Source organism: Ammodytes marinus (genome assembly GCF_949987685.1).
Source record: "Ammodytes marinus genome assembly, chromosome: 16".
In the NCBI taxonomy this organism is placed as follows: Eukaryota; Metazoa; Chordata; class Actinopteri; order Uranoscopiformes; family Ammodytidae; genus Ammodytes; species Ammodytes marinus.
The window spans coordinates 8,711,416-8,737,359 of NC_137220.1; the positions used below are offsets into that span (position 1 = coordinate 8,711,416).

The 25,944-nt window shown below is 40.4% G+C and overlaps 1 protein-coding gene across 1 annotated transcript; it reads left to right on the top strand.

Moving 5' to 3' along the window:
• The first annotated feature begins 355 nt into the window (after positions 1 to 355).
• LOC307263003 (hemicentin-1) lies at positions 356 to 24,257 on the top strand. The gene is made up of 20 exons (XM_080044022.1): positions 356 to 535; positions 1,393 to 1,659; positions 1,739 to 2,065; positions 2,782 to 3,006; positions 3,251 to 3,478; positions 3,588 to 3,851; positions 9,091 to 9,354; positions 9,455 to 9,616; positions 10,706 to 10,924; positions 11,561 to 11,803; positions 17,412 to 17,687; positions 17,806 to 18,126; positions 18,309 to 18,566; positions 18,854 to 19,005; positions 19,817 to 19,863; positions 21,819 to 21,889; positions 22,587 to 22,853; positions 22,948 to 23,280; positions 23,779 to 24,033; positions 24,127 to 24,257. The coding sequence occupies exons 1-20, from the start codon at positions 478 to 480 to the stop codon at positions 24,132 to 24,134; spliced, it is 4,245 nt and encodes a 1,414-aa protein (XP_079900148.1). The 5' UTR covers positions 356 to 477; the 3' UTR covers positions 24,135 to 24,257.
• Positions 24,258 to 25,944: the final 1,687 nt, after the last annotated feature.

Consider the following 25,944-nt stretch of genomic DNA (forward strand, 5'->3'; position numbering starts at 1 on the left):
CACTTTGACAGGATATTGAACTGTAGGTTTACAATTAAGTATAATCAAACAGGAATTCGTGTAAATCTGCCCAAAACACTGTAGACTACAGTATGGTGATGACAGCACGAATCTACCAGGCTTGTAACAGTGCCTGACTCATGAATAACAAATATCTCCCACACGAGCGAACCACCATCCAGAAAGTGTGCAGAGAAATTGCGTGTGCGCTGAGAGAGAGAGAGAGAGAGAGAGAGAGAGAGAGAGAGAGAGAGAGAGAGAGAGAGAGAGAGAGAGAGAGAGAGAGAGAGAGAAACACACACACACACACACAGCGACGGAGCGAGAGAGAGAGAGAGAGAGAGAGCATGACTGCCAGTGTGTGTTGGCTTCACAGCCTTACTACGGTTCGGGACAGCGCTGCCCCAGAAGAGACGCTGAGCACAGCTGGAATAAATAGAAAGGACATTGTTCGAATCAAATGAGTAACCATATGAAATGAGTGCAAGCGCATCATTTATTCGACTCTTCTTGGGGTTTCTCCTCGGTGCGACAGGTAGGCGCTTTAAATGTCCATGCTGAAATAGGCTTATTGTGCATAATAATGCATTTAATGTGTATTTTTATACCATGTTAAACCACAAACTATATTCGACGTGTGAAAACGCTGTCTGAGGTCAATCAAACCAAGTCAAGCATATGGTCATCGTTAACAATAAAATATAGGCAGGTAATAGGCTACTGTTGCAGAACTTTGCTTTAACCAGAAGGGAGCGGTAGGCTATCACATGAGGTTTAGGCTACTTTAAAAAAATATATATTTTTATGTATTTATTTTTCATAAATGTCTGATTCTTCTACAAAAAAAATCGCGTGTTTAATCGGAGAAAACGTTTTGGTCAGACAACTAAAATTATTTTGAGGGTTATAGAGGAGGGCCACTTAGCCTACATAATATTATCTTGTCGTAAACCCTAAATATATTTTATTTGAGCACATGTGGGTATGTATTTGTAGTTGTGCCATATTTTTTTAAACTTTGAAAGCAGTTTGGGTAACGTTTTCAAACACACATGAAACATATTGCCAGATCTGATCAAATGAAATCCCTTTTCCTGCTTTTGTTCAAGCTATGATGTGTGGTAGGCAGCCTGAAAAGATTCTGCACAAGTTAAGCTTATTCTCGTAAACATGTGGCTTCATTTACTGGCCTTGGCTTTAGTGTTGCCTACCTCAACATTTATTTTTCAAGATTTACAGGAGTATGTAGAGGAGGCCACATAGACAATATGCTGTACCTTAATTGTATAACACTCTTAAAGATCTATTTGATTTGATCACATATAATATGTCGGCGTATATTAAATGAAATGTGGCATTTATGACACATGTCACTGCACTCCAATGCTGTAGGTGTGCATGCGTCCTGTCCCATTGAGTTGAGCCCCCCCAGTGTTGCAGTGAAATATGGAGACCCAGTCTCTATTGTCTGCAGCAGCCTGGTGGAAGGAATGGGCTGGGAGGCTTCACAGGGGGGCACCGGTCTAGAGGAGGTCACACAATTGACCTGGACTGTGCCGAGTCTCACAGAATGGACCATCGATCCCAAATGTTTCATCAACCCATCAGATGGAAGTCCATATGAAGAGTGCAGCAAGAATGCCAAAGTTGTACTTTACAGTAAGTCTTGCTTATTTTGTTGTGTTTGCAGAGAATGATTCTGTGACTGTGTCTGATGAGTTGTACTTTTTCTCTACAGCATTCCCACAAAACATCAGTATCAGCTCCAGCAGTGGCTCTGACGGTACAATGAAGGAAATGGAAGAATATAAGTTCCTATGTGAAATCAACCATGTAGCACCTGTTAGAAAACTTAATGTAAGGTGGTACAGAGGAGATCAAATCATCTATTCGGAAGCTTTTGAAAATACCACTAAGGAACCAGTGAATCCTTCATCTGTCCTGAGCTTTACGCCCACTAGAAAGGACAACGGAGTCACCTTCAGATGTGAGGCACATTTGGACCTGGGACCAGAAGGGCCACAACTTAATGTATCGTCTCAAGAGTTTAATATCACAGTTCATTGTAAGTATAAGCATGTGTACTCAGGTGATTTAAATGGTCAATTTTATTATCGGTTATGTTAATTTTTACTATCTGTTATGGCTAAGTTTGGAATGATATAATTTTAATGTATAATCTTAACTACAGCCGCAATGATTAATCAATAAAGCGGTTAGTCGATGGTCAGAAAATCTATCAGCAACTCTTGTTGTTTTGATAATGGATTAATCATGTTACTAATGTGTCAAGAAGAAAAGTCAAACATTTCCCAGTTTAAGTTCGGAAATTGAAGTAGGAGGGTGAAGTAGCCAACCGGTGAGAAGCTGGGGTGGAGCTATGTCTAAATCTTCTGTTTACAAACCAAAACCAAAAAATGTTACCCATGTAAAGTATGGCCACGGGGGGTCACACCACACCACAACACATTATAGTTGGGCAGAAGTGATCATTGAGTAAATTCTTATGTATTTTCATGAAAATGTTGCATGGTGTGCCTTTAAAATTAGAAAATTATTGTAAGATTAATTTATTAGTGGCAGCCCTACTTTGCACGATATTATAAATAGTACTTCTAGTTATTCATGCAGTGCAGCTGTAAATTATCTCGACCTAAAAAAAGACTACATTTCTGAGAGATGAAAATAATGATGTTGGACAGTTCTCATGGCTCATTTGTTTACCTCTGTTAAGTGAAGGTAAATTATTAAAAATGGTAACCATGTTTGTTTCTGTTTCAGTTGGACCAGAAGTACAATGTTCAAGTACAATTGAGTTACTGGAAGGGAAAACTCTGGAGGAACATTGTCCAGTGGCAGGAAATCCCTCCCCCTTGGTCAGGTGGTTAAAAGATGGACAGACTATAGACCCAGCCACCCCTCTGAGCAGAGAGAACGCAGGGCCGTACACCATCGAAGCTGAGGGCTTCACCTTCGTACGAAAGGAACTCCTTGTTCATGTACTATGTGAGTGTGATATTTAGTCATTTTTGCACATTTTGCAATAGTAGTGTAAAAAGTCCTCAGATATTTCACCTAACTTTTACTTTTAATCTTAAGTAGTAACAGCCGTCTGATAAATGTAGTGAATGAGACCTTACAATATTTGCCTCCTAAATGCAATTTACAAGAAATAAAATGACTTTGTGACATAACATTTAAGCGATGTGCAGTTGCTGTAAATCTAAAGCACAATGTTTGATTCTATCAGTTGGACCGGAGTTGAAGTGTCCTAGTGATTACACTGCACTGGAGTACGCTCCTCACAACCTCACCTGCACCGTTAAGGGCTACCCGAAACCTGAGACCGTCTGGTACAAAGACGGTGAGGAGATGGAACTCCCAGAGAACCTAACAAGAAGTGAAACAGGGCAGTACCTGATCACAGCGTCAAACAATCTGACAAGTGTAAACCTCACAGTGGAGATTACTGTCATATGTGAGTAACTTTGATTAATAACATCCATACTCATAGCATGAGTGGTTCACTATGTTACACACAAGCTGCATTTGCTTTCTCTCCGACTGTTTACAATTGTTCTCTTCAGATCCGCCATCGAAGATAGTTGAGCTTGAAGACTCTGAGGTTGACGTTGGTGCTACCGTGTGGCTGAAGTGCTCCTCCATGGGCAACCCGAGACCAAAATATTCCTGGGATTATTACTGGAGTGCCAACGTTATGGAGGAAAATGAAGATGGAGTGTCCCGTCTGACCATACACAATGCTACTGCACTGAACATGGGCTCCTACACGTGTCATGCCGGGAACGACAGAGGGAATGTATCTAAAACAGCCAGAGTCACTGTGAAAGGTAGGCTCAATATACTGTGTCTATCACTTCAACGTCATCACTAGGCTTATGAAGTGTATTATCTGTGGCCTGCACATTATGTGTTTATGTCTAATTAGGGAGATTCAGTGCTGTGGATTGTTTTGTGCAATAGGTAGAAAAGGCTTTTAGCACATCTTAAAATGAGTTAGCACGTCGGCCTTAGAATTCAAAGTACAGCCTCTAAACATATTATTTTTAAACATTTTGCACCTTTTATCCAACTTTACATTATAGTGTGTATGTATAAATATATAAAGTACATTATAAACAAAAAAGAGATCTCTGAAAGTTCACTGACTGACTTAAAAATATGCACACGTCACTGGTGTGGCATACAACAGCATGCCGAGTGACCAAAACACAGTGCAGCAGCATAATGCTTTTGCAAATCAACTTCTATACTTAAAAGATGACAGAATGATAGAGGTCAACACACTGTGATGCGCAGGACATGGTGTGTTTACCTCTCATCCTACCAACGTATTTTACAGACATGGACGACCAACGAGGTCACTAGAGAACCCAAGCAAAAAATACTGGAGGAAACCACCATCAAAGAAAAAAATATACATTATTTGTCTTCTATATTCATTATTAGTTATGTAAATAATGCCATCCGACAGCAAAACAACAGATTATTATAATTTTAGGAGAGATAAAGTTAATTTGCTCAATGCGAAAAAAATGAGTTTTAGGAGAATATGAGTGTTTGATGGAAATACCAGTGTTTTAGAGTTACTCTGATGCCTGTCAACTTCAAAATGACTGAGAGGGCCCACCTACTATCCCTGATGCTGTGAGATACTTTAAATCAGGGGTTTTCAAAGTGTGAGAGAGTGAGCCCCCCCTCAGAGAACAAATTTCAGCGGAGCCCCCCCCCCCCCCCCAAAAAAAAAAAAAAAATTATTTTACAAATTTAAACATGTTTTTGAAACATTCTAAACATTTTTGTGCGTTTTTAAACACATTTAATACATTTTAATATCTTAATCCAGTGTTTTAATCCTGCTTCCTTTAAGCATGGATAATACTGACTGAGTGTGCATCGGAGTGAGAAAGATAGGCAGACAGACTTGCCCAAATTATTGACTAGTTAAATGTCATTCACACACCCAGTGTTTTTTCGCTAGTGCCTCCAATGTCCTGCTGGAGGAGAATAGCAGCCAGTGGAGAACCAGACCCTCCTAGGGGGGTCCAGGGGTATGCCCCCCCGGGAGATTTTTTTTCACCTTTTTAAAGTGAAATGCATGAATCTGGTGCACTTTGAGAGGACAATTAAGAGGCTAAATATGAGGAATTTTGTGTGAACAAATAATTTGGAGACACTGGGTCTGATGAATTAGAAGCTATTGAAGAAGGACACATGGATTTTCCATAAAAATATTAATTTAAAATAAACAAAATGTATGCAGGGTCCTCTGGGTTGGGCTTGGTGCTCTTTTTCTTTAACGAGACCTATTTCTCTGTAATTTACTGAATGCATTTAAATGCAGTGAGGGGAACGAAGCAGAAGAACTTGTGTCCAGCTATGCCGTGATCTTAGTATAAAAAAGAAAAACTAAAAAAATAAAAAAATAAATTTTTTTTAGTTTTTCTTTTTTTTTACATATTCATCCGCGCCCCCCCTGCCATAACCCCGCGCCCTCCAAGGGGGGCGCGCCCCACAGTTTGAAAACCGCTGCTTTAAATGATAGAATATGGCAAAGATCATCACAGGTGGAGTTAAAATGACCCCAATACTTTTTAGATCATTAGAATGTTTTAAAAAACAGACATTAGAAGAAAATCAGAAAACAATTACATTTATTAATGAGGAACACATTGATTGAAAAAGTAGTGAAACATTGGAATGATTGAATAAAATGGCAGTGAGATATGAGCAGATGTTTACCTCTGGGGTCAAAAGCCCCTTTTACACAGCCAGTGAAAGCCGGGAATATGCCGGCCTTTCGGCCCTCCCCCCAGCTGTGTAAATGCGACAGTTGCGGAACGAGGGAAGAAAGGTGCGAGTGATCGTTCCGGGAATTTTACTACCTCGGGGGGTAGTAAGATTCCCGACACGATCAGTTCCGCCTCTCTGTTTAAATGCTCCAGCTTGTTGTTGCGGAACAGGGGGGCGTTTGACGTTCCATAGTCTACGTTCTAAACATGCGACCATGTTAGCAGTTGAAGGACGTGTGTTTAACATTAACCACGGCGGCCTGATGTCCCGTAAAAATCACCAAATAAAAGGAACGGTGTATAATCTAGCTGATCATAAGGTCCGTTGCTCAATCCAAACCCCCGCGCTTCATTTTGCAGAGTGTATGAGTCTATTTCTGCCCAGGAGAAGTTGTACAATGGAAAGCTAGGCTAGGCTAAGTAAGGGATAAAGTATAGCGAACGGGTCACTTGCTAGAAATAAAGACCGACAAGCTGAAGCAGGAGCCCGACGCGCAGCGGAGGGCTCTTGTTCAGCTTGAAGGTCGACCTAGTAACGGGGGAATAGTCTGCTCGCCCCGCTAGACTGTCTGCTTCAGCTGACTGAAGGCTCCGGCTCAGCTGTTAGCCACAGAGCTACTGTTTTGCTAACACATTCCGCCGCCGCTATTATTATCCTAAGTCTGAGCGTATATCCACACTTTATTTCTGTCTACAGTAACGTGACTTCACACACTGTGTGTATGTGTATGTGTATGTCTGATTGGCAGATCGCTGCCCTCACAAAGAGACTCGCTCACAACCAACCTGTCACACACACACACACACACACACAGAGGTGAAGCGGTCGGATTGATTTAGTCAGTTTGGTTAACTGTCCCAGTGATGTTGGACTCAGCGCGTAGCGAGATCAACTGGCACATCGTGGGGACAGTAAAATACGGCCCTCTTACTGCAAGCTCCAGCACTTCTGCTCTCAATTCACCGGCCATTGTTGTTGTTGTAAAGCAGCTGACCGGCGCGGCGCTAAATGTTTACGTCACACCTGACGCTGTTTACAAGCACCTCTTTCATTCCGGAGCGCTGTGTAAAAGGGACTACTGATGCGCCAGCAGGCCAGCGTTGCTTGGTTCTGTGTAAATAACACAGAAGCAAGCAAAGCCGGCATTTTGGAGTGATGTTGTTCCGTCAATATGCCGCAATCTCTGTGTAAAAGGGGCTAAAGACATCAAATGTAATATAGCAATGGAAACAATGTTGCTCTACTAATAGATTTTAAATATCTACAAAGGAACAGCATGGACCAAAAATCAATTCCCCGAATCATCCTCTGAGCACTCTAAGCCAAGAGAGTATTGAGCATTTAGGTTAGGGTTTGATACGGTGTATTGACCTGTATATTTAAATAAGCATATCTGAAGCAGACAGGAGACGGATTAGACCTCAACCAGCTCTGAACAACAATATTGTTGTAAAGGGACTTCAGGATCTCAGTCTCCTTCATCGAGCTGTGAGTTATATGACCATTCTCCTGTTTAAAAGCGTTCACCGCCACACGCTATCCAGTCCCAGGACCATTTGTGCTCCTTCTTTACTAAACTTTGATTGACCCATATGTGCTCTGAAGTAGGCTACAATATTGAGGTGTGCATTTGCCTTTTTTCTGATAGGCCTAGGCTATCTGTTTGTCAATGGTGGGCAGATATCATATGCTACATGTAGGCCAACGGTGTCCTGGCATGTCTGACTTGTAGCCAACTTTATTAACAAGCAGCTACCAACATTTATAGGCACGGCGAGTATGACGGTTTACAGTGTGTGTGTGTGTGTGTGTGTGTGTGTGCGTGTGTGTGTGTGTGTGTGTGCGCGCGCGCGCGGGTGTTGGGTGTGTGTGTTTGCGTGCGTGCGTGCGTGCACCCAGTATTTGGAGGGGAGGGCTTTTCCCAGTTTCCTCTTCGGTGATGCAGGGCTGTCTTGGGGCAAAGCGGTGGGTGCTTACAGCCATAGCTTAGCTTAGCTTTCAGCCTAAAAAGTCAAGAAGTCGCCTCCGGCTCGCCCCGTGCAGCTGAGGGAAAGCAGGAGAAACCTTATCGGGCGTCCGCTGTAACAGAAGAAGAGGGGCCGGCAGCTGTTGGGCGGAAAATAAAAACAAAACTCGAAAACTTTCTTCCAATGGATGATTTCAACTCTCTTCGCCTTCTTTCAGTCCTGTTGACTTTAAGGCTGCTGTCGCTTTGTAACGGGACAGGACCGAGTAAGTTGTGCCACTTCAGAGCGAGAGTGTGTGTGTCGAGGTTGAAATGGCTGATAGACTTATAAGGAATTAAATAGCGGGATTGTATTGGTCTATTTATGAACGCTAGTGACTGATGAGGAGCTAAAGCAACACTGCAGTAGGCTACTGTTTATAAAAAGTTCAGAGGGAAGTGGAAATTCTGAATTTCTTATAGGCTTTGAATGGGGACAAGTGATAGCCTAACTGTGTGTGTGTGTGTGTGTGTGTGTGTGTGTGTGTGTGTGTGTGTGTGTGTGTGTGTGTGTGTGTGTGTACTGGTGGAAAATAAGTAACATTAAGCTGCTTTGTTTGGTGTGAGGTGTGTCTGATCATTAATAGCCTGCTTTGTGACCTTTTGTAGGCAATCTAATGTTGGATGTCACAGTTTGGTAACATTTTACAATAAGGGTAGGCTTAATTAATGAACTGTTACTAGTTAATGCTTGAGAAGCATCAACTCAGCAAAAACTGCTTAGTAAATGTTTAATAGAATACGCATTGACTAACCGTAATGCTTAGTTAATGCTTAGCTAAGTATTAGTTAACTAAGCATAGCGTAATGCTCAACCAAGCATTGACTAACCATTAATAACTAAGCATTTACAGTTTCGTAATGCATAATTAGCATTAGCCAACCGTGAATAGCATTAAATAAGCAAATGAATGTCCCCGTATTGTAAAGTGTTGCCTGCAGTTTTCTACTGAAACAGTAGGCTATATTTCTAAGTCAGGATTACTGTTGTAAAAGATGAAAATGGGCTGTGTAGAACGTGTTGCATTTCACTTGGATATGGTGCAGTCAAATCCAGCTCAAAGAATGGTGGCCAGCAAGTGCAGACTTTCCTAAGGGAGGGGGTCTAGGCGTATATCCTTCCTGAGCCTTTTCCTGTTGCCTCCCGAGATACCGTTCTGCACTGCATTTCACTGTAGCGTTGGATGTGGATGTGTTGTGATAAGATAATGAATTTGTATAGACTTGGCCCTGCAATAACAACCACCCCCCCACCACTCTGCATTCCTCAGGTGCCAAGCAAGAATGCCCAATCGAATTAACTCCAGACCGGATGGTGATACAATACCAAGGTGGAAGCCAGAATGCAACATGTCAGCCGACGTACACCAGCCTTGGAAATGCCAAAGAAATATCTTGGCAGGTTGAGCATGGTGTCGTCACAGATAACACAAGTTGGACTGTTGACACCCACTACTGGGACCAGAATCCTGTTTGTACTGGGACGTTTAAGGGAATTGGAACGTGCAAGAAATATTTAGACTTCACTCTCTACAGTATGTATCACCAACTTCACTGACGTTAACTTTTAACAGGTTTTCTCACCTTTTTGAAACTGTCCTGATTCTTTTCTTTAACCCCATAAAATCAACCCAGAAACACCAGACAGCGTCTCCATCCAGCCTGTGGAAGACTTGAGCTCCGTGGTGGAGCAGAGAGAGTTCCAGCTGCAGTGTGACATAACCAACGTGGCTCCCGCAGGAAAACTTGTTGTGCGCTGGTACAGAGGGAACGACAGCATTGAACTACCTGTAGAAGGTGGGTGGGGGTCGAGCTTTCTTTACATGAGATGTGCCAATGTTGAGGCTAAGGTGCTACTATTTCAAAGCATCACAGCATCAAATAATGTACAACGAAGTATTCAACATTCATTTAGAATCAGATTATATACATTCTGTGATATTTATTCACATAAATAATGAGTTCCTTAAGGTGATAAACTGTAGATTAGGTCTAGAAACCTGGTCTTCAATAGTAAAACAATAAATATATACTATCAAAGGTGGGTGTTTCACTAAGAAATATCTTATTGAAAATAAATGTTCATAATTATAATACAATCTAGTTGAACAAAACAACTTTTTTCCTGTCTAGAGTAGACCGTTTGACAGGACAGTATTGTTTATAGAATGTTTGGGCAGAGAACTACCATGATTGGTTCAAAATACGCATGGGTAATAACAAGCAGACCATATTTGTAAAAATATGCCTAACTCTTTTCAGATGCTAACTATCATGCAAATAACTCTCCTAATGACATACTGTAGTTAGAATGATTTTGGGTCTTTAAGTTTAATATTGATTAGTTATGATGCAAAGCTTAATTAACTTTGTCAATTAGATGGTTCTCTTTTTAAAAACAGCATGATAAGAAAAAAAAATACTGTGCACGGTGAGGGAAGTTTGATAAAGTGATAATGTTTTTGTTGTTGACCTGAGGTGAACGCCAAGACAGCGACCGCGGCATTTGGAAAAAAACTGGTTTCTCAGTGCAGGCTTCAGGTCACATTTTGATGCTCACGGCTTTACTTTGAGGCAGACATGTCTGTACTAGGCATCATGTGGGCAAGGAATGTGTTGCGTCATGATCATTGATGTACAAAATATAGAGAATTGCATATAGGGCACATTGCAGTCTTGGACTCTGGCAGTATTCAAAATGTACAATGAAGACACCAATTTATGGTGGCAGCAGACTGAGCGTGAAACACAAATGTTGTCAAAACTTTATCATTACTCAAATCTGTCCAAATGCTGTTTTTGTATTTTTGATGCAAAACGTTTGTTATCTATGTTTAGTTTAAACCCAATCTCTTTCTTACTCTCAATTTGTCATTTGTCCATCAGGCTCACTGCGAGTGACTGGCTGCCTCTCCGAGAACGTCACAGGCTGTGACGCCCGTACGATCCGATCGCCAGTGAATGTGTCGTCCACCATTAGCGTCAACCTGAACAGAAAGCAGAACGGAGCAGAGTTCAGATGCGAGGCTCAGCTGGACCTTGGACCTGAGGGACCCCAGCCATCTCCTATCACACAGTCCAACCCTCTCAACATCACTGTCCACTGTGAGATCACATTTCCATTTTGCAATCAATGCGCATCATTCCAGTCATCCAACCGACTTCATTTTCTAGATTTTCAACACAATACTAGGAAAAGAGCTTATTGTTGTGAGAGTGTACAGGAGAGGAGGAGTAGGAGAGAAAAACATCCAACTAACATACAAGCGTAAGTTTAGTTCTAGTAAATGAACTGCAATTCCTTTGGGGTGGTCATAGTCTTTCAAAGCCTCTGGAAACGTGGTATAAAATTATGAAAATCAACATACGTATGATTTATCACAGTAGGGTGACACAATAAGCTAAATAAATGTTCATAAATCTTTTTTTAAAACGGCTAGACCGTTTGACAGGACTGTGCAGGTGTGTCTGTATTAGACAGTCTCCATGGTAACAGACTAGTCATTGGTTTAACAGAACGTTCAGACAGAGAACTGCCTTGAATGGTTCAAAATACTTATTGTGTAATAAGAACCAGAGCATAGCCCGTCTCATCTAAACCAGATTTCTGTTAAATTTATCAGATGACTACTATCATGAAACTAACACCCAAAATACACCCCAAGAAAGTTTTTGTGGATTTGGGTTTACAGGGGATTAGATATTCATTCCTGCTCTTTTTTTGCCTTTCTTTCTGCACAGATAAGCCCATCATTAATACTACAAGGCTTCCAAAGAGAATCCCAGTGTTCAGAGGTTATCCCGAGGAGCTGGTCTGTGAAGCTGAGGGTTACCCCACTCCGGAGATTCAGTGGCTCTACAGCTCTGACAAAGTACCCCACCTGTCTGGTAACATGATTATTGTTTCTGAAGCGGGCTTCTACAACTGCAATGCCACCAATGAAGTTGGCTCCGTCTCCTTCAGGGTAGAAGTCATTTTAAAAGGTAAAAACACTCCACTGTATAATGTATAGAAGAACATTTGCAATTATCTAATAATCTATAATAGATTTTTTTCTTGAACATAAACCAGCTCTCTTATAGCAGCTTATAAAGATATATCCACCTATATGCACAAACTATATAAGAATTTGTGTGGGGTTTCCATGGCTCAAAACTCTGATTTAATTTTGATGATGGCTTTAAATATTTGATAATTTTTTTTTATTCAAATTCCCCTAGAAAATGTTTCTACGTGGCACCAGTGTTTATTAAGTCAAGATCAAAAGCTTGACAAAGCTATATTATAGCTATTCCATACAGCTTCAAAGAGAATCCTAATACAGCCATATACATTTATTTCAAAATGGCGGCGTGTGATTTCTCTGAGCGCTATGAAACAGCGTTGTTTGCGAATAAAGAGTGAAACAAAAAGGCAGAAGCCCCGTGAAATGGTATGGAGGTTTCGGTAAGTTTTGTTGAAAACGTTCAGCTTCTGTCTTTTGTTGTCGTCCAATGTTATAATGAAAAATGGCTTCTACGTTTTGACAATAATGATTCAAAAACGAAATAGCCTATGTTCCTGTCTAGGGGTATAGGTTATATGTTACAATCCTAAATCGTTAGCTTTTTTATAATGTTCGTGCATATCCCTCCGAAAAAGTTAATTGCATGTTAAGTGATGCTTCTGTAAAAATAAAAAGAAGGGTGCATGAAAGAAAAGATTGCTTTATTTTGAAAATTCGTATCCATTCATATGATGCCTGATTTCATTGCAGAGGATTACCTACCCCTCATAGCTGGATTCGTGGCTATCACAGTTGTTGGCATCTCCATCGTCTTCCTCTTCATCTTCTCCATCTACTACAAGAACACCAAGATGCGGCGCTACAATCTCAAAAACCCCCGACTCAGCAACACCCACAACGGCAACGTGGCTCACAATGGCTGGGACATGCAGTTTCCTATGACCAAACTGTCTTAGCGGCACATCTGCAGAGCCTATCAGAGAATGGATAGCTGACCACTCTGAATGAGCTGCACCAGAAAACTCCAGTGTTTGAAAATTAATGAATACCACTCAGCCAACAGCTCACACTGGACTGTTTTAGAAATGTATTTTTATTCCGCCAAAAGCTCACATCTATTTTCCCTCGTATAATTCCATTGTAACCCTTCATGGAATAATCTAATTATAACACTGAGCAAACCATGGCTTGAGTTGTACCATTTTATATTCATTACAGGATGTGTACCTGTTTTCACTGGAAAGAAAGAAGAGGAGGAGGAGGAGCGAGGCCTTAAAATTGCCAAAGGAACTGTTTTTATGATTTTTTTCATGAGCACAAAGGAAATTTGATATGATTGTCAATGTTATGTTATGTCTGTTCACCTTGGTTTTCCCTTAATGCTTTGTTTTTCATTGACTTATTACACCTGCCTTAACATTCACTCACAATCAGATATCTGTATGTGATTATTGACAAACTGAACATGGTTTGAGCATGCATTCAGAAGTGGCGACCCTCAAGACTGCTATTGGTTTAACTGTCACACAACAGGAAGTGCACTATTTTTTTTTTTATTACTTATTGGCCTCTCTCAAAGTGTGACATTTAACCTGTGAAATTAGAACAGCATTAGCTCAATGTGTGAACACTTTTGCTTGGGCACACTTTTCATTGTCCCGTCACTATTCTTTGCAAGCCACTCTGCACTTTTCTATGAGTTTGGAAGCCTTCTCTGTGCCTGGCCCTTTGCCGTGTCATACTGTGTCAGACTCTGGCCTCTTGAGACAACTTGTCTTGTCTCACTGTTATATGTTTTTGTTTGAATGACTGCAGGCATTGTGCCTATCAGAACTGTCTGTATATTGGTAATACTTTTTTTATGTAAATGCAAAATATATTTATTTATGAGAAACGGTAAAGATTAAGCAAATTTGTATTGAAAATGGACTGCAGACAGATATGGAAAAAGCGTTGTAACAGGTAATGGAGTTGAAGTCCTACCTGCGATTTGAGGACATGAAGAAATTGTTACACATTTGTGAATACCTGTAGCTGTAAATAATTGTGGTTTTACTGGTGTAAAACTGTATTTTTAATATAAAAAATGAGGCATTTAAAACAGATTGTGTTGTTATTGAATGTATCAACATTATCGACACACTATATGGAATTCTGGGGAATGTTTGTTGACAGATCACTTTTTGTCAAAATCAGATATCTCCTCACGATCTGCTACCTGTCCATACTTTGTGTTCGCTGAAAATAATTGTGTGCAAATACTCAGCCTAGGCTCTGTAAACTGGTAAACAAAGTTTACCAAGTTACCAAGTTGTTTACCAGTTAACAGGGCTATAACACCAGATTTATGTTCAGCGTGCATACAATATGGATAAGTAGCCTAACCACCTAGCAGATTGTGAGGAAATTCTCACTGATTTTGACAAAAAGTGATTAGTCAACAAACTCCAGAATTATCTAGTAGCCTATGCTTTAAAGGTGGAGTCAGCTATTCTGAATCTGGAGAACGTTACTTTGCTGTCAAAATCACTTTTTGTGTAATCCAGTGTTAATTCACAGCCTATTCGCCTAATCGGGCATAGCCTTGGCTACTGCTAGCAAGCTTCTTTTTTCTGAAAAAGGAAACAAATCTGTGGAAATCCATTAAACGAGCTTTTTGGCTCCACACAAAACAGAAGCATAATCGGGTCATTCTTCAACTTGAGGCCAATTTGGTGTTGAAAGTTTTAGAAATCTAACATATATATTTTTTTTGGAAATGTAGTGATATGTTGTAGTTCTCCATCTTGTGTAGAAACATTAACTGATGGTGGCTGTGATGAAATTATTTAAATATTATATAATTTTAGCCATCTTGTTCCAACAATCAGAGGAAATCGTAATTTCCATCACACTGCAAAAATGTCCTTTTTAAACAAAACTATGAACTGAGCCTGTATTTTCAAAATATCCAATGTAGTTGTTCAACCAGATGTGACCAAATGTTTTAAATTAATTTATTTTCTGGGTTTTAAAGATAATATTTTTCCATTGTAAAGATGAAAATCTGCATAAAGCTATTCCACTTAAGTCTTTCAATCAATTTCTTGGATGGCACAATCATGCTTTTTCTAAATCAGTAGTTTAATTGTATCAATAGCTGAACAATTTCAAAGAATATTTAAAAACATAATGTTATTGTGTTTATTATTTGTGATTTTTACTTAAAAAAAATGTGCTGTGATGGTAATGACTGTGTGATGGAAATGACAGAATGTGACGGAAATGACATGTGACAAACAGTAATGTTGAATAATGTGTATATGAATGAGCTAATAACTTGTTTTTGTAACTGTTTTAGTTCATATGCATATGTTTCAGTGATATAAGCCAAATGAAAAGCATTTATAACAACGCCATTGTCATTTCCATCACAGTCCCTTCAAAATTTGAAAAAGGTGATGGAAATGACTGTTGTGGAAACTACATTTTGTCGCATTTCTTAAATTATCTGCTATTATACTAGCTTGTAAATGTCCTTTTTAGAGTTAGCATTAAATACACTCAAAATACACAACATAACATGTTTATTTTCTCATAAATTAATCATTTAAAGGAAATATGAGTTGTTTGGAAATGACAACCAATAAACATATTCTTGATTTAAGCAACCTTTACATTGACTTCTACGGTTGTCTGTTCCCTCCATGGAGCTGAATGTCTCCTCTAGCCATAGGCTCTACTGTCACATGACAATGCTGTGATCACCTAGTACACAAACCCTAAAGAAACCTCCCATAATTCACATTTTGTTCAGTGTGATGGAAATGACGGTGAACCTAAGGGACAGGTGTTCTTTTAATAAAATAATACATAAAATACTAATATTTCTTAAAACCCATCATACATTTAATTAAAATACACCTTTTTGTATTATTAAATGTTTAAAGTAATACTATATAAGTATTGAATTTTACAATTAAGGTTGAATGTCCAAAACTGGACCCGGGGACAAAGGATATATAGCCAAAACCACATATAAAACACAACTTTTTGTATAATAAAAATATTGACTGGTGTACCATTTATTTTTCCAAGAGTCATTTTAGTGTAAATTAAGTGTGACAAACTTTAAAAATAAGAAATGTGCATTTATTTTCATTATATCTGCCAGGGACACAAAATTGCCTCAAGTTGAAGAATGACACAATCCTCAAATTATGAATAGACGTAGCATGGTAAAAATCACGAGCGAGCTACCATGCTGCCTTTGAGTGCTTTCGGAAATATTGCAATTAAGCTACAGGTAGGCTATTACTCAAGAGCTGCTTCTTACATTAGGCCTACTTGGGAAAGCGGAGTTTTTCTTAAACTTAATTTAGGCCTAGGCTACTATATGTGACGTTTTGGGCGTTGGGAGTCTTCCTGGCAATAGGATAAAACCAGTAAACATCAGACAAAGTGTGGATCTATTCTTCAAGCAACCCTTGCTCTCTTGTCTTGTCCAGCCCCGCCCCGTTTTCTCTAAAATTGGTCCTGAGATGACATGATTATGTGTGCTACTAGAGCTCAGCACTCCCCAGAGATCAACGGGAGTTTACGAGAAACACGTGAATGCACCACGGGCATAGTTTCAGTTAGATGAGAGGAATGATACGGATAGGCTCTTCGTAGCTCCCAGGGACACTGATTTGGGAATCATTTTACCAACTGGATCCTTTTTATATATTTTATTTAGTAGCCTAAAATCCCTGCTGGTTGGCACAGGGGCGAAACCAACATGTGGTTCTTCATATTTGGCTGCTTAATAGCTTGCACAGGTAACTTTCGATTACGTTGTGACCATTTGCCTATGTTGTAGCCGATTGAGGCAGGCTAGGCTACGTTAAATTCGTTCCATTATATTGTGTCTCGCTAACATGAACTGTGTAGGATATGCACAATGCAGCGTCGACCATTCAGGCTGGACTACGCCCATTATTATTTGCTTTATCAACACAGTCTGTTTAAACCTGATAGCATTCTCCGAGCGTGTTCGATTAGATTATTATCACCGTGTGTTTTAGCAGATTGTTTCTATAGTATTGGGACAACTTTGCAGACGATCAAACTCTAATTTATGTGAAGACATTACTTTTACATTTTTCTTTTGAAGATCGAGGGCTGAATCACACATGGCATCGATTTGTAAACAAAAAGAAAGTTTCACTATGATGTCATAATTTACTCAGTTTATGTTCATTATTACTTTAAAAAATAAATAATTATTAGATAAAAAAAAGATTTAAGAGAGAGTTCAAGAAAGTAAATAAATGCATTTAGGCATAGGCTACATTGTTTTCAAGGTTTGTTTTCTGTCATGCCATCTGTGAGATATGTCATTTATACTGACAAGCCAGTCTTTGTTGTCTTTATTGCTGTGTCCCATTTGCCTAGCCTGGCACCGCCCGCCTTCCTACTTCCGCTCAATTTTCATTTGGTAGGTCCAGGCTACCATTTGCCCTCAATGGGTCAAAATCCAGACTTTGAGAAACAATGTTTTGAAGATGGCTGAATGATTGTAGGCTACTGTTGGCTGTAATTGTTACAACTGTGTGTACTTCTAGGACAGCCTGCTGCGAGTGTCTCCTGTCCAATCGAGATGAGCCCTCCATCAGTGGTGGTGAGATTTGGAGACTCCTTCTCTGTCAACTGCAGCTCATCCGAACCAATAGAGGGAATGGGCTGGGAGTCCACATACAGAGGCATCAGTTTAACAGATGGGGTCTCTTCTCTTCTCTTAGAGATAGACTCTGTAAAAGACTGGGACATAGAATCTAAATGCTACATCAATGCCCTTGACGGTGAACAATGTTTAAAAAAACTGCCAATCACTGTTTACAGTAGGTAGCCCTTCCCTTTGTCTCAAATGATTTTCTTTTAGATCATTCAACAATACCACTGGTGTTGTTGGGACTTGTCATAGTTTTGTCATAACAGTTTGTCACATTTCTCATACAGAACCTCCGGAGAGTGTGACGTTATCTGTGCATAACCATACGGGAGCCATGGTGGAGGGCGAGACGTATGAAATTAAGTGTGACGTTTATAATGTTGCACCAGCAGGAAGGCTCTCTTTGGACTGGTTGTTACCTTACACTACCCCAGTTGAGCCATTTACAGAGTCCAGTCTAGCTCCAGTCAATATTTCATCCATTCATCCACTGACTGCCGACAGAAAATATAATGGAGCAAAGATCGGGTGTGAAGCACTTCTGATTTTGGGGATAACAGCACCAGAACTTGGCATGGACTCCAATACACATGAATTGATTGTACTGTGTAAGTTTTAAATGCCGTCTTAATTTAATCATCACAGTTGTTTGATTTGCTTGTGTGCTTTTTGCCTTTTTTTCTCTTGACTTGTATTTTTAATTTCTCCTTGTCTTCTCTCTCTCTTTCTCTCTCTCTCTCTCCCTGTCTATCTCTGTCCGTCTGTATTTTAATTTCATGTACATCCTCAGACCCTCCAACCTTCGCTGAGCCTGCACACGAAACGCTGGAAGTCGCAGCTGGTAGCGAAACCGTTTTAAATTGCACTGCTGCGGGAAACCCAACGCCGTTATACGCCTGGCATTTCCCACCAACCATACAAGAGAAGGACAAGATTTGGAATGAATATCAACCCCTTCTGACCCCATCCTTCCCCGGGACCTATAACTGCACAGCGTCCAACAAGCTGGGCACCGAGACCAAATCTTTCACCGTGGTCGAAGTTAAAAGTAAGATATTGTTACTCATGTCGTCACATTTTCACAGCTAGCTGAGCTCCACTGTGCTCTTTTACAGTGTTCATCATTCTATAATTCCTTCATGGTGTTGTCTTCCACCAGGTAGTCGTGCTGGGACCACTGCTGGGATTGTAATGGCAGTGTTCCTTGTTTCCGTCCTTAGCGCGGCGTGTGTGGTTTATCACAAACAGAGAAACGCTTCTGTGTCTAGACCAGAAGCGGTGAACTCATGAGCTGAGAGAGAAAACCTTTAACAAAAAAACTACCGTCTCCCACAGGGGATCGCACAACCTTCGCAGCCTTGATTGGAGGATTTGTGTCCCTGGGGGTCCTGCTGATCGCTGCCGGACTTTTATTTGGGACACCTGAAGGCACCCTTTCTTGCAGCAAAGGCGGCTATCTCAGAGGACAGCCTACCTCATCAGGAATTGTATGAGTCTGACTTTTAATTTGTTTACTTCCACTTTGCATGGCTTTACAATGAAAGCTTTACTTTTGAACGTGTTTTGTGCTGGGCAGAAAAATCTGTTCGCTCTGCTATGCATGCTCAGTTGTTGGAATCATGCTTGGCAGCAGCAGCTTTGGGAACGCATAATCACATCCGCCCTTGTTAAAGCTCTGCTTTGCTCATTGTTCTCATAACAAATAGTATATTTACATGCACTCAAGAAATCTGTTTTCAGTGACATGCGTGATAAGTCTTTGACCTGCGAACATTATCAACTGACTGTAACCAGGTTTCTTTAGTGCATATAAAGTTACAAGGCTTATTTCAGTCTACTGTTCTGGGTTTACTGCCTGCACATCTATTGGATGGTTCCAGTTAAAAAAAGAAAAAAACTGATAACCCCACTGTATACCACCTGTCCAGCAGCGAAGCAGCTAGATGGTGATGAAGTTTGAACGAGAATAATACACTTATTCTTCTAAGGAGCTGGTATACATCTAAGACTGAAAGATGGTGCCTTATACAGTGCTGAATATAATATTGTGGACACATTAGCCATAATGAGGCCAGGACAGTGGGTTTGTCAGCTTGTTTAGAGCCCCCAAGTGGCCAAAAAGTGAATGATTTGGGCATGCTTTTGGTCAGTCAGTAGTTTCACTCTGGTAGTCCCTTTTTATTACTCAAACTGATGATAAGTCATTTAATGGTACTAATTCAACATCAATGTTTGCATTTTTGTGGTTGCACAATTGCCTTATTGCCTTCTTGTTACTAATCCTATTTTTCATTTGAGATCAATAACAAGCAGAACTCCATCCCTATTGCACACAAGCCCAAAATGTAAGGAAAAGATTGATGATATTACTATCCACTCAGGTGTTTCTATTTTGTTTCTCACTACATGCTTTCCAGACACAACAAATACACTTGAGTTTTTACCTGGGAGTGCTCTGAATACTACAACAAGCCACAATGTTCATAAATAGTGTTTTTATTGTTTGTTTTTTATTCAAATTTTGGTGCATGCACATATTATGTCCATTTTATGCTCTGAAACATTGTTTTAGACAATAATTTAAATGTTTCTATATATATGAACTGGTCCTGAATGTTGAGTTATTGCACTGAAAAAGATGCCATTTCTGAGATGGGCCTCCCATTTCAAATAAGACAATGAGTTTATTTTTTTATACAACCTTCAAATGAGCCACTAAATCATGTATAAGACATAATGTAAAAGTGCTTTGAGGAAAAGTACAAAATGGTACTGTCAATTTGTAAACTGTTTTTATTTTTTTAAAGGGTTATACTTAGAATGTTAAAGTGTTGTGTGGATGAGCAGCTGTGTATAGGCCTACATCACTTGTATTTTAAGCCTTTGACACCCTTAGGCAGAATACTGATTTAGGCAAAGTTTAACCGTAGTCCTTCATTACTACATGTCTCTGCCTCCTTTTGTCAACCCCCCTCTTTCTCTCCCTCACATTCAATTTGGCTCACATTATACAGTGATGAGGCTGCCATACTAATTAGTACTGAAGAAAGTGAATGTAAAGGAGATCATTTATTATCCTGCCTGTGGTTGCCAAAATAAACCTATTTCTTTCCCTTTTGAAACTGTGTTCTTTATGTTCAATCACTGTCATTCCCACAACAGGCTTTTTGCCAAATAGCACTGTTTGTGTATGCTCTGAATGTGTTGCCATAGAAACCTGGCAGGGTGGATATTGCTCAATTGGTCATGGAGTTGAAAAAGAACAACAAAAGTTTTAAAATAAACAACACAAGCTTAACATATTTCTCAAGAGATCTTGAAGGAGGAGCAGCATATTCGAAGTGAAGAGAGTGTGTCCTGCAATCTCTAGCCTACATTGAGTTTCCCAGCTGTGCACTCCATAAATACCCACACACACACACACACACACACACACAAAAAAAAGCATCCAATTACTCTTTCACTTGCACTGCAGTTGCTGTGTAGCATTCTGGTCACAGTTTGAGTCTTACAAGCTACATGCTGCACAACACCAGCACTCCTGCCTGCTGGGATCTCACAATAGCATTGAGCTGGAAAACAATAGGAGACGAGCATGTACGCCAAAGTGAAAACAGGCGTTTCGTTCACAGCCGTGTAGTGATCTGACAACAAGACAAGACACTCAAATGGTTGTTTTATAAAAGTGATCACGGCCACACACTTGGGGCTGGAATCGAGAGAGAATAAACCTTATTGAATGGATACAAATGATAAAACCTGGTTCAGTGTCTTATGTGCATGTTCAAGGATTTTTGCATTTTTTTTCTAAGAATAGAAAGGCTCTAGAGGTTGTTTCATGATTTGAACTTGATCATGCTATGAATTGTATGATATCAATTATTATGATTAAACTGGAGATGTGTTGGTATACACAGGGACTGCTTTCCAACCACATTCAGCTCTGCATGGACCTTAAATAAAACATACTGAAATTGTAAAATGTGTGTTAATCTTATATCAAAGCCATGGTATTATTCCCACATGGCAGTACTGTGCTCCTGTGGCATGTGTAAGCCTATAATTTCCTGCTAAAAATCCCCCTGATATCAGTGCAGTACAAAGGATTGGGCTGTGTTTTTTCAGAGGCCTACCACCTGTTAAATTTCCCTCTTTCCCTATTCACCGCCTCCACCCCCAAAGTCAGCTGGGATGAAGGGGGCCCTTTTGTCCCAACCAACATAGTTCCCTGCAGAGTCGCCAAACGCTTGTACAAGTTGGAATTTTTTCTCCCTCTCTCTCTCTCGCCCTATAATCGAAGGCTCAGTGCAGAAAGTAACATGGGAAACGAGCTGCTCAAATGGATTCTGCCGATTTGCATGTTTCACGCAGGTAAGAAAGCAACATGTTTTTTTTCCCACTTGTTTTGGTGCTGGGGATGAGATTTCGCGGAGTAATCGGATTGTGAAAATAGTCGTGCATTGATCCGTGAAAACGGAGGCTAACTAAGATTTCTAATCGATTGTAAAAACAAACAAAAAATTAGGCCTATCCATAGGCGGATGCTGTTTGACGCAATAGCCTACTTGTGTCCTGGAAATAGACCTATTAACGGAAACCAAAATGTAAGCTAACGATGACCTCTGGTTTGTGATAATATAGTAACGTCCATCAATGCAACAACAAGCTTCATTTTCGCAAAATTAGACTATTATAATTAGTGTGAGATGTGTATTACTGATCCTTGAGCCTAGAATGGCCTGTTTGAGTTTACATTTGAATTCGTAATTTGAAACAAATAAAGATAGCTTTATTGATGTGTAGATCTAATATGCCTTCAAAATGCCAAGTTGTATTGACATAACTGAGAAATAAATGATAGGAAAGACAGCTCTAAATTAAATTATAAAAAATAGGGACAATATAAGGCTCACCCTGATATATTACTTGGGACCTTCCAATGTGCTGTAACAGGGTTACATAATAGGTGCCTGGCTTCTTGTACACACACTAAATATGAAAGTGAAGAGAAAGCCTTGGTGACACACACTGGCTGTACTTATGATGAGTTCTGCTCTCTATGTCTCAGTATCAGGTGAAGGTTGCTCCCTGGTCCTGAAGCCCTCCAGAGTGGTGGTGGGCTTTGGGGAGCCGGTGTCAGTCAGCTGTGAAGCCACCCGGCCCGTGCGTGTGCTGGGCTGGGAGTCGGCCATCAGCGCTGCTCACACACAGCAGGACCTGTCTGTCCAGTGGAAGGTAGACAGCCTCATCGACTGGATAGAGGAGCCCATCTGCTACGGGGTGTTTTTCACAGCTCCAAGGCAGTGCGAGGAGAAGCTCAACCTGGTCCTCTACAGTGAGTCCACACCCCAATCCTGCTCTAAATACACAGTGTAGGAGATACATTCCCATAAACCTGACATTGACATTCTATGCATTATTCCTCTTAGAAACCCCTGACGCCGTCTCCATCAGGCCTGTGAACCACACGGGCCCCATGGTTGAAGGAAAAGAGTACCAGCTGCTCTGCGAGGTTCAAAACATCGCTCCCGTTCAGTACCTCACCCTGAGGTGGTACAGAGGGCAGGCCGAGGTTTATAACCACTCCTTCTCTGACCTCACGTCTGCCTCGCCCGTCCAAGTGTCCTCCATTCTCCTGATTACGCCAACCAAGGCCGAGAACGGCGCACAGTACAGTTGCGTGGCGGAGCTGGAGCTCGGACCAGAGGGGCCACAACCACCTCCCACTGTCACCTCGGAGCCTCTCAATGCCTCTGTGTTCTGTAAGTAGGGCCGGGTATTGGCAAGGACTTCACAATACGATCCGATCATGATACGTGTTACAAAATGATATATCACGATACATTGCATATTGCGATATTTCACAGAGCTGAAGTACAAGTTGCTGTGTACCATCTGGTTTGTCTTAATACATCATATTATATTCAGCGGACAAATTGAGGCAAAACTATTGAATTTAAAACTTTAAATCAAAAATCGAAACCAACATTTTGAGGCAACTAGCCGTAATGCAACATAAACAGGAGCAGAGGTTGTTGTTCACAACCTGTTCAAACCTGATTATTATCATCATTATTTATTTATTTTAAAATATCGATTTTTGAAGATGGAAATAAATATCACGACATATTACCATATTGATATTTTAGCATAGCCCTAACTGTAAGCCACGCCACCTTATCTTAACATGAGCTGTCACATGTTTTAATACACGGATGGGGCTACATTTACAGTAAACCTTTGTTGTGATCTTTATCTAGTTCCCCCAACGTTCGTCAGCCCCGAGGCAGAAGTGTTGGACCTTTTGGTGGGCGCTGAAATCACCTTGAACTGCACCGCCACGGGAAACCCCTCACCGGTGTATACCTGGCAATCGTCCCATCCCGTTCAGGAGAGGATGGAAGACGAAGCAGTCCTCAGCTCCTCCTCACTGCTTCCAGGGACCTACACCTGTACCGCCTCCAATACACTAGAGAAGAAGAGCAAGCAGTTCATTGTCAAGGCCAAGACCAAAGGTAGAGGGGGGAACTCTGGAATGCGCCTGTGTAAGTAACTTGTAACTCTGTACACCGAGTCCTAATCAGCATCGTTCTTTTGCTTTCACTTAGGTGTTTGAAACAAGAGAGCTTGAGATTGGATCGGAGGACCATATTGGACATATACAAGGAGAATTCAACCAAGGGGATTTTACTGTTGCAGTTTCAGAGACGGAAATGACAATGCATCCACAACTCAACAGATATTTATACGGATTTTGCTATCAGGCATGATTAGAACTCATGTAAAAACAGTGATATGAATATAATCCCTAATGTGGTAACTGACATGGAATTTGTCAGTTTTTTCACGTGAATTGTATTCTGTGAGATAGATCGGCGGAGTAGGATAGAGTTCTTTCCAGGTGATATCCTGTATCTAATTTATATTTTTGTTAGGCTTATTTTCATATTAATGAAATGATATTGTAACAATATGTGTAGCTACTCTTGATATAGCAATAAAGATTAGACTATCATTAATGTGTGCTTGAAATTGTAATACTGAATGTTCAAGATGAGCAGGCCATTACTGTAAATATGAACCGTTTCTTAATTTGCTTATCTTTATGAATAAAAGTACAATTAAAAAAGTTGTGTTTTTCCACTTATTTATTTTGTACATTTAAAAAAAGAGTGGTGTGTAGCATATTTAAAGTGTCTAATTAACATTTTTAATTCAGATTTTTATTTTAGTTTGCGGTTGCAAGGATGAACAACATATCTGTCTATCTGCCTATCTGTCTATCTGCCTAAATCTATCTATCTATCTGAGCACTTTATTGCTAAATGTTTTGTTTCACAGTCAAAACAGAGCATCTCATAATACCATGAAGGTCTACATAAGATGAAGGCTCTTGGATGGTCCTATTTAAAGTACCATTTTAATTTTTTCCCGTTTCCTTCTACTCTCTGCTAAAAGATATAGTGTGTACTGAACTTTGACCACCAGATGTCGCTGTGGAGCATTTTCATTGGCTGTCAGCACGTCACGTGATCACAACATTAACTAGCCGTTAGCGGAAGGAAGTAACATTAGTAGCAAACTTTAGTAAACGACCTTACCGTTACGCGATCTTGCCAACTGAACTGCCCTGTTTGTTAAAGGTGGGAGTCAGTCTGTCTTGTGTGGTGCAGTTCCTTATGTGTATTTACCTACTAATGAGCAACTTCTGTAAACTGTCCTTTCTGTCTGTTCTCTTTCAGGTAGGCTATGCCACTGAAAGACCCGTGTCAAAAGCAAGCTTGTGCAATTCAGAAGTGTTTACAAGGTAGGCTACACATGAACATCCACGTGAATGCCAGTGTTTCTTCAACCACACTCAAACTAACTGCGTCTTCTTCTTGCAGCTAACAAATACGTGGAGAGCATGTGTGAGGACGTTATCATGGAGATGCGGCGGTGCTGCCGGGTGCAGTCTAGAAACTCCATCTGCTGCTCTGGGTTCAAGGACTCCAAACCCACTGAGAACAAAAGTATCACGTAGCTCACTGTGGGATGCTTTAAGGACATATAGCCTAGGTAGAAACATTGCGTCAATGTTTCAATGGCCACGTAACACTCTTTATTGCAGCCGTGCAGTGAACTGAGGTGTTGCCAGTTGGCTTTTTTCTCACAGCAAACGTGGTGTCAAAAGTACCATGGACCCTGGAGCTGGCATGCCTACAATAGGCAACATTACATGCTATTTATTACAGCCATAATTGTAACATTATAATGTAACCTTTCAATCAAGGTATTTATTAAAGGGACTAACTTAATTATTTTATGTGGCTTTCTATTTTATTGTGTCCCCACCCTGTGATCAAGCATGTTTGTGCAGCACATCAGCCTCTATTAGCCTATATAAAGTATATGGTGTCGCAGCACAGCAACTGACACAGTCACAC

Coding starts and splice junctions, on each gene's coding strand:
- LOC307263003 (XM_080044022.1), top strand. CDS start 478: ATGAGTGCAAGCGCATCATTTATTCGACTCTTCTTGGGGTTTCTCCTC. Junction 1,660..1,738: donor TGCCAAAGTTGTACTTTACA/GTAAGTCTTGCT, acceptor TTTTCTCTACAG/CATTCCCACAAAACATCAGT. Junction 3,479..3,587: donor AGTGGAGATTACTGTCATAT/GTGAGTAACTTT, acceptor TGTTCTCTTCAG/ATCCGCCATCGAAGATAGTT.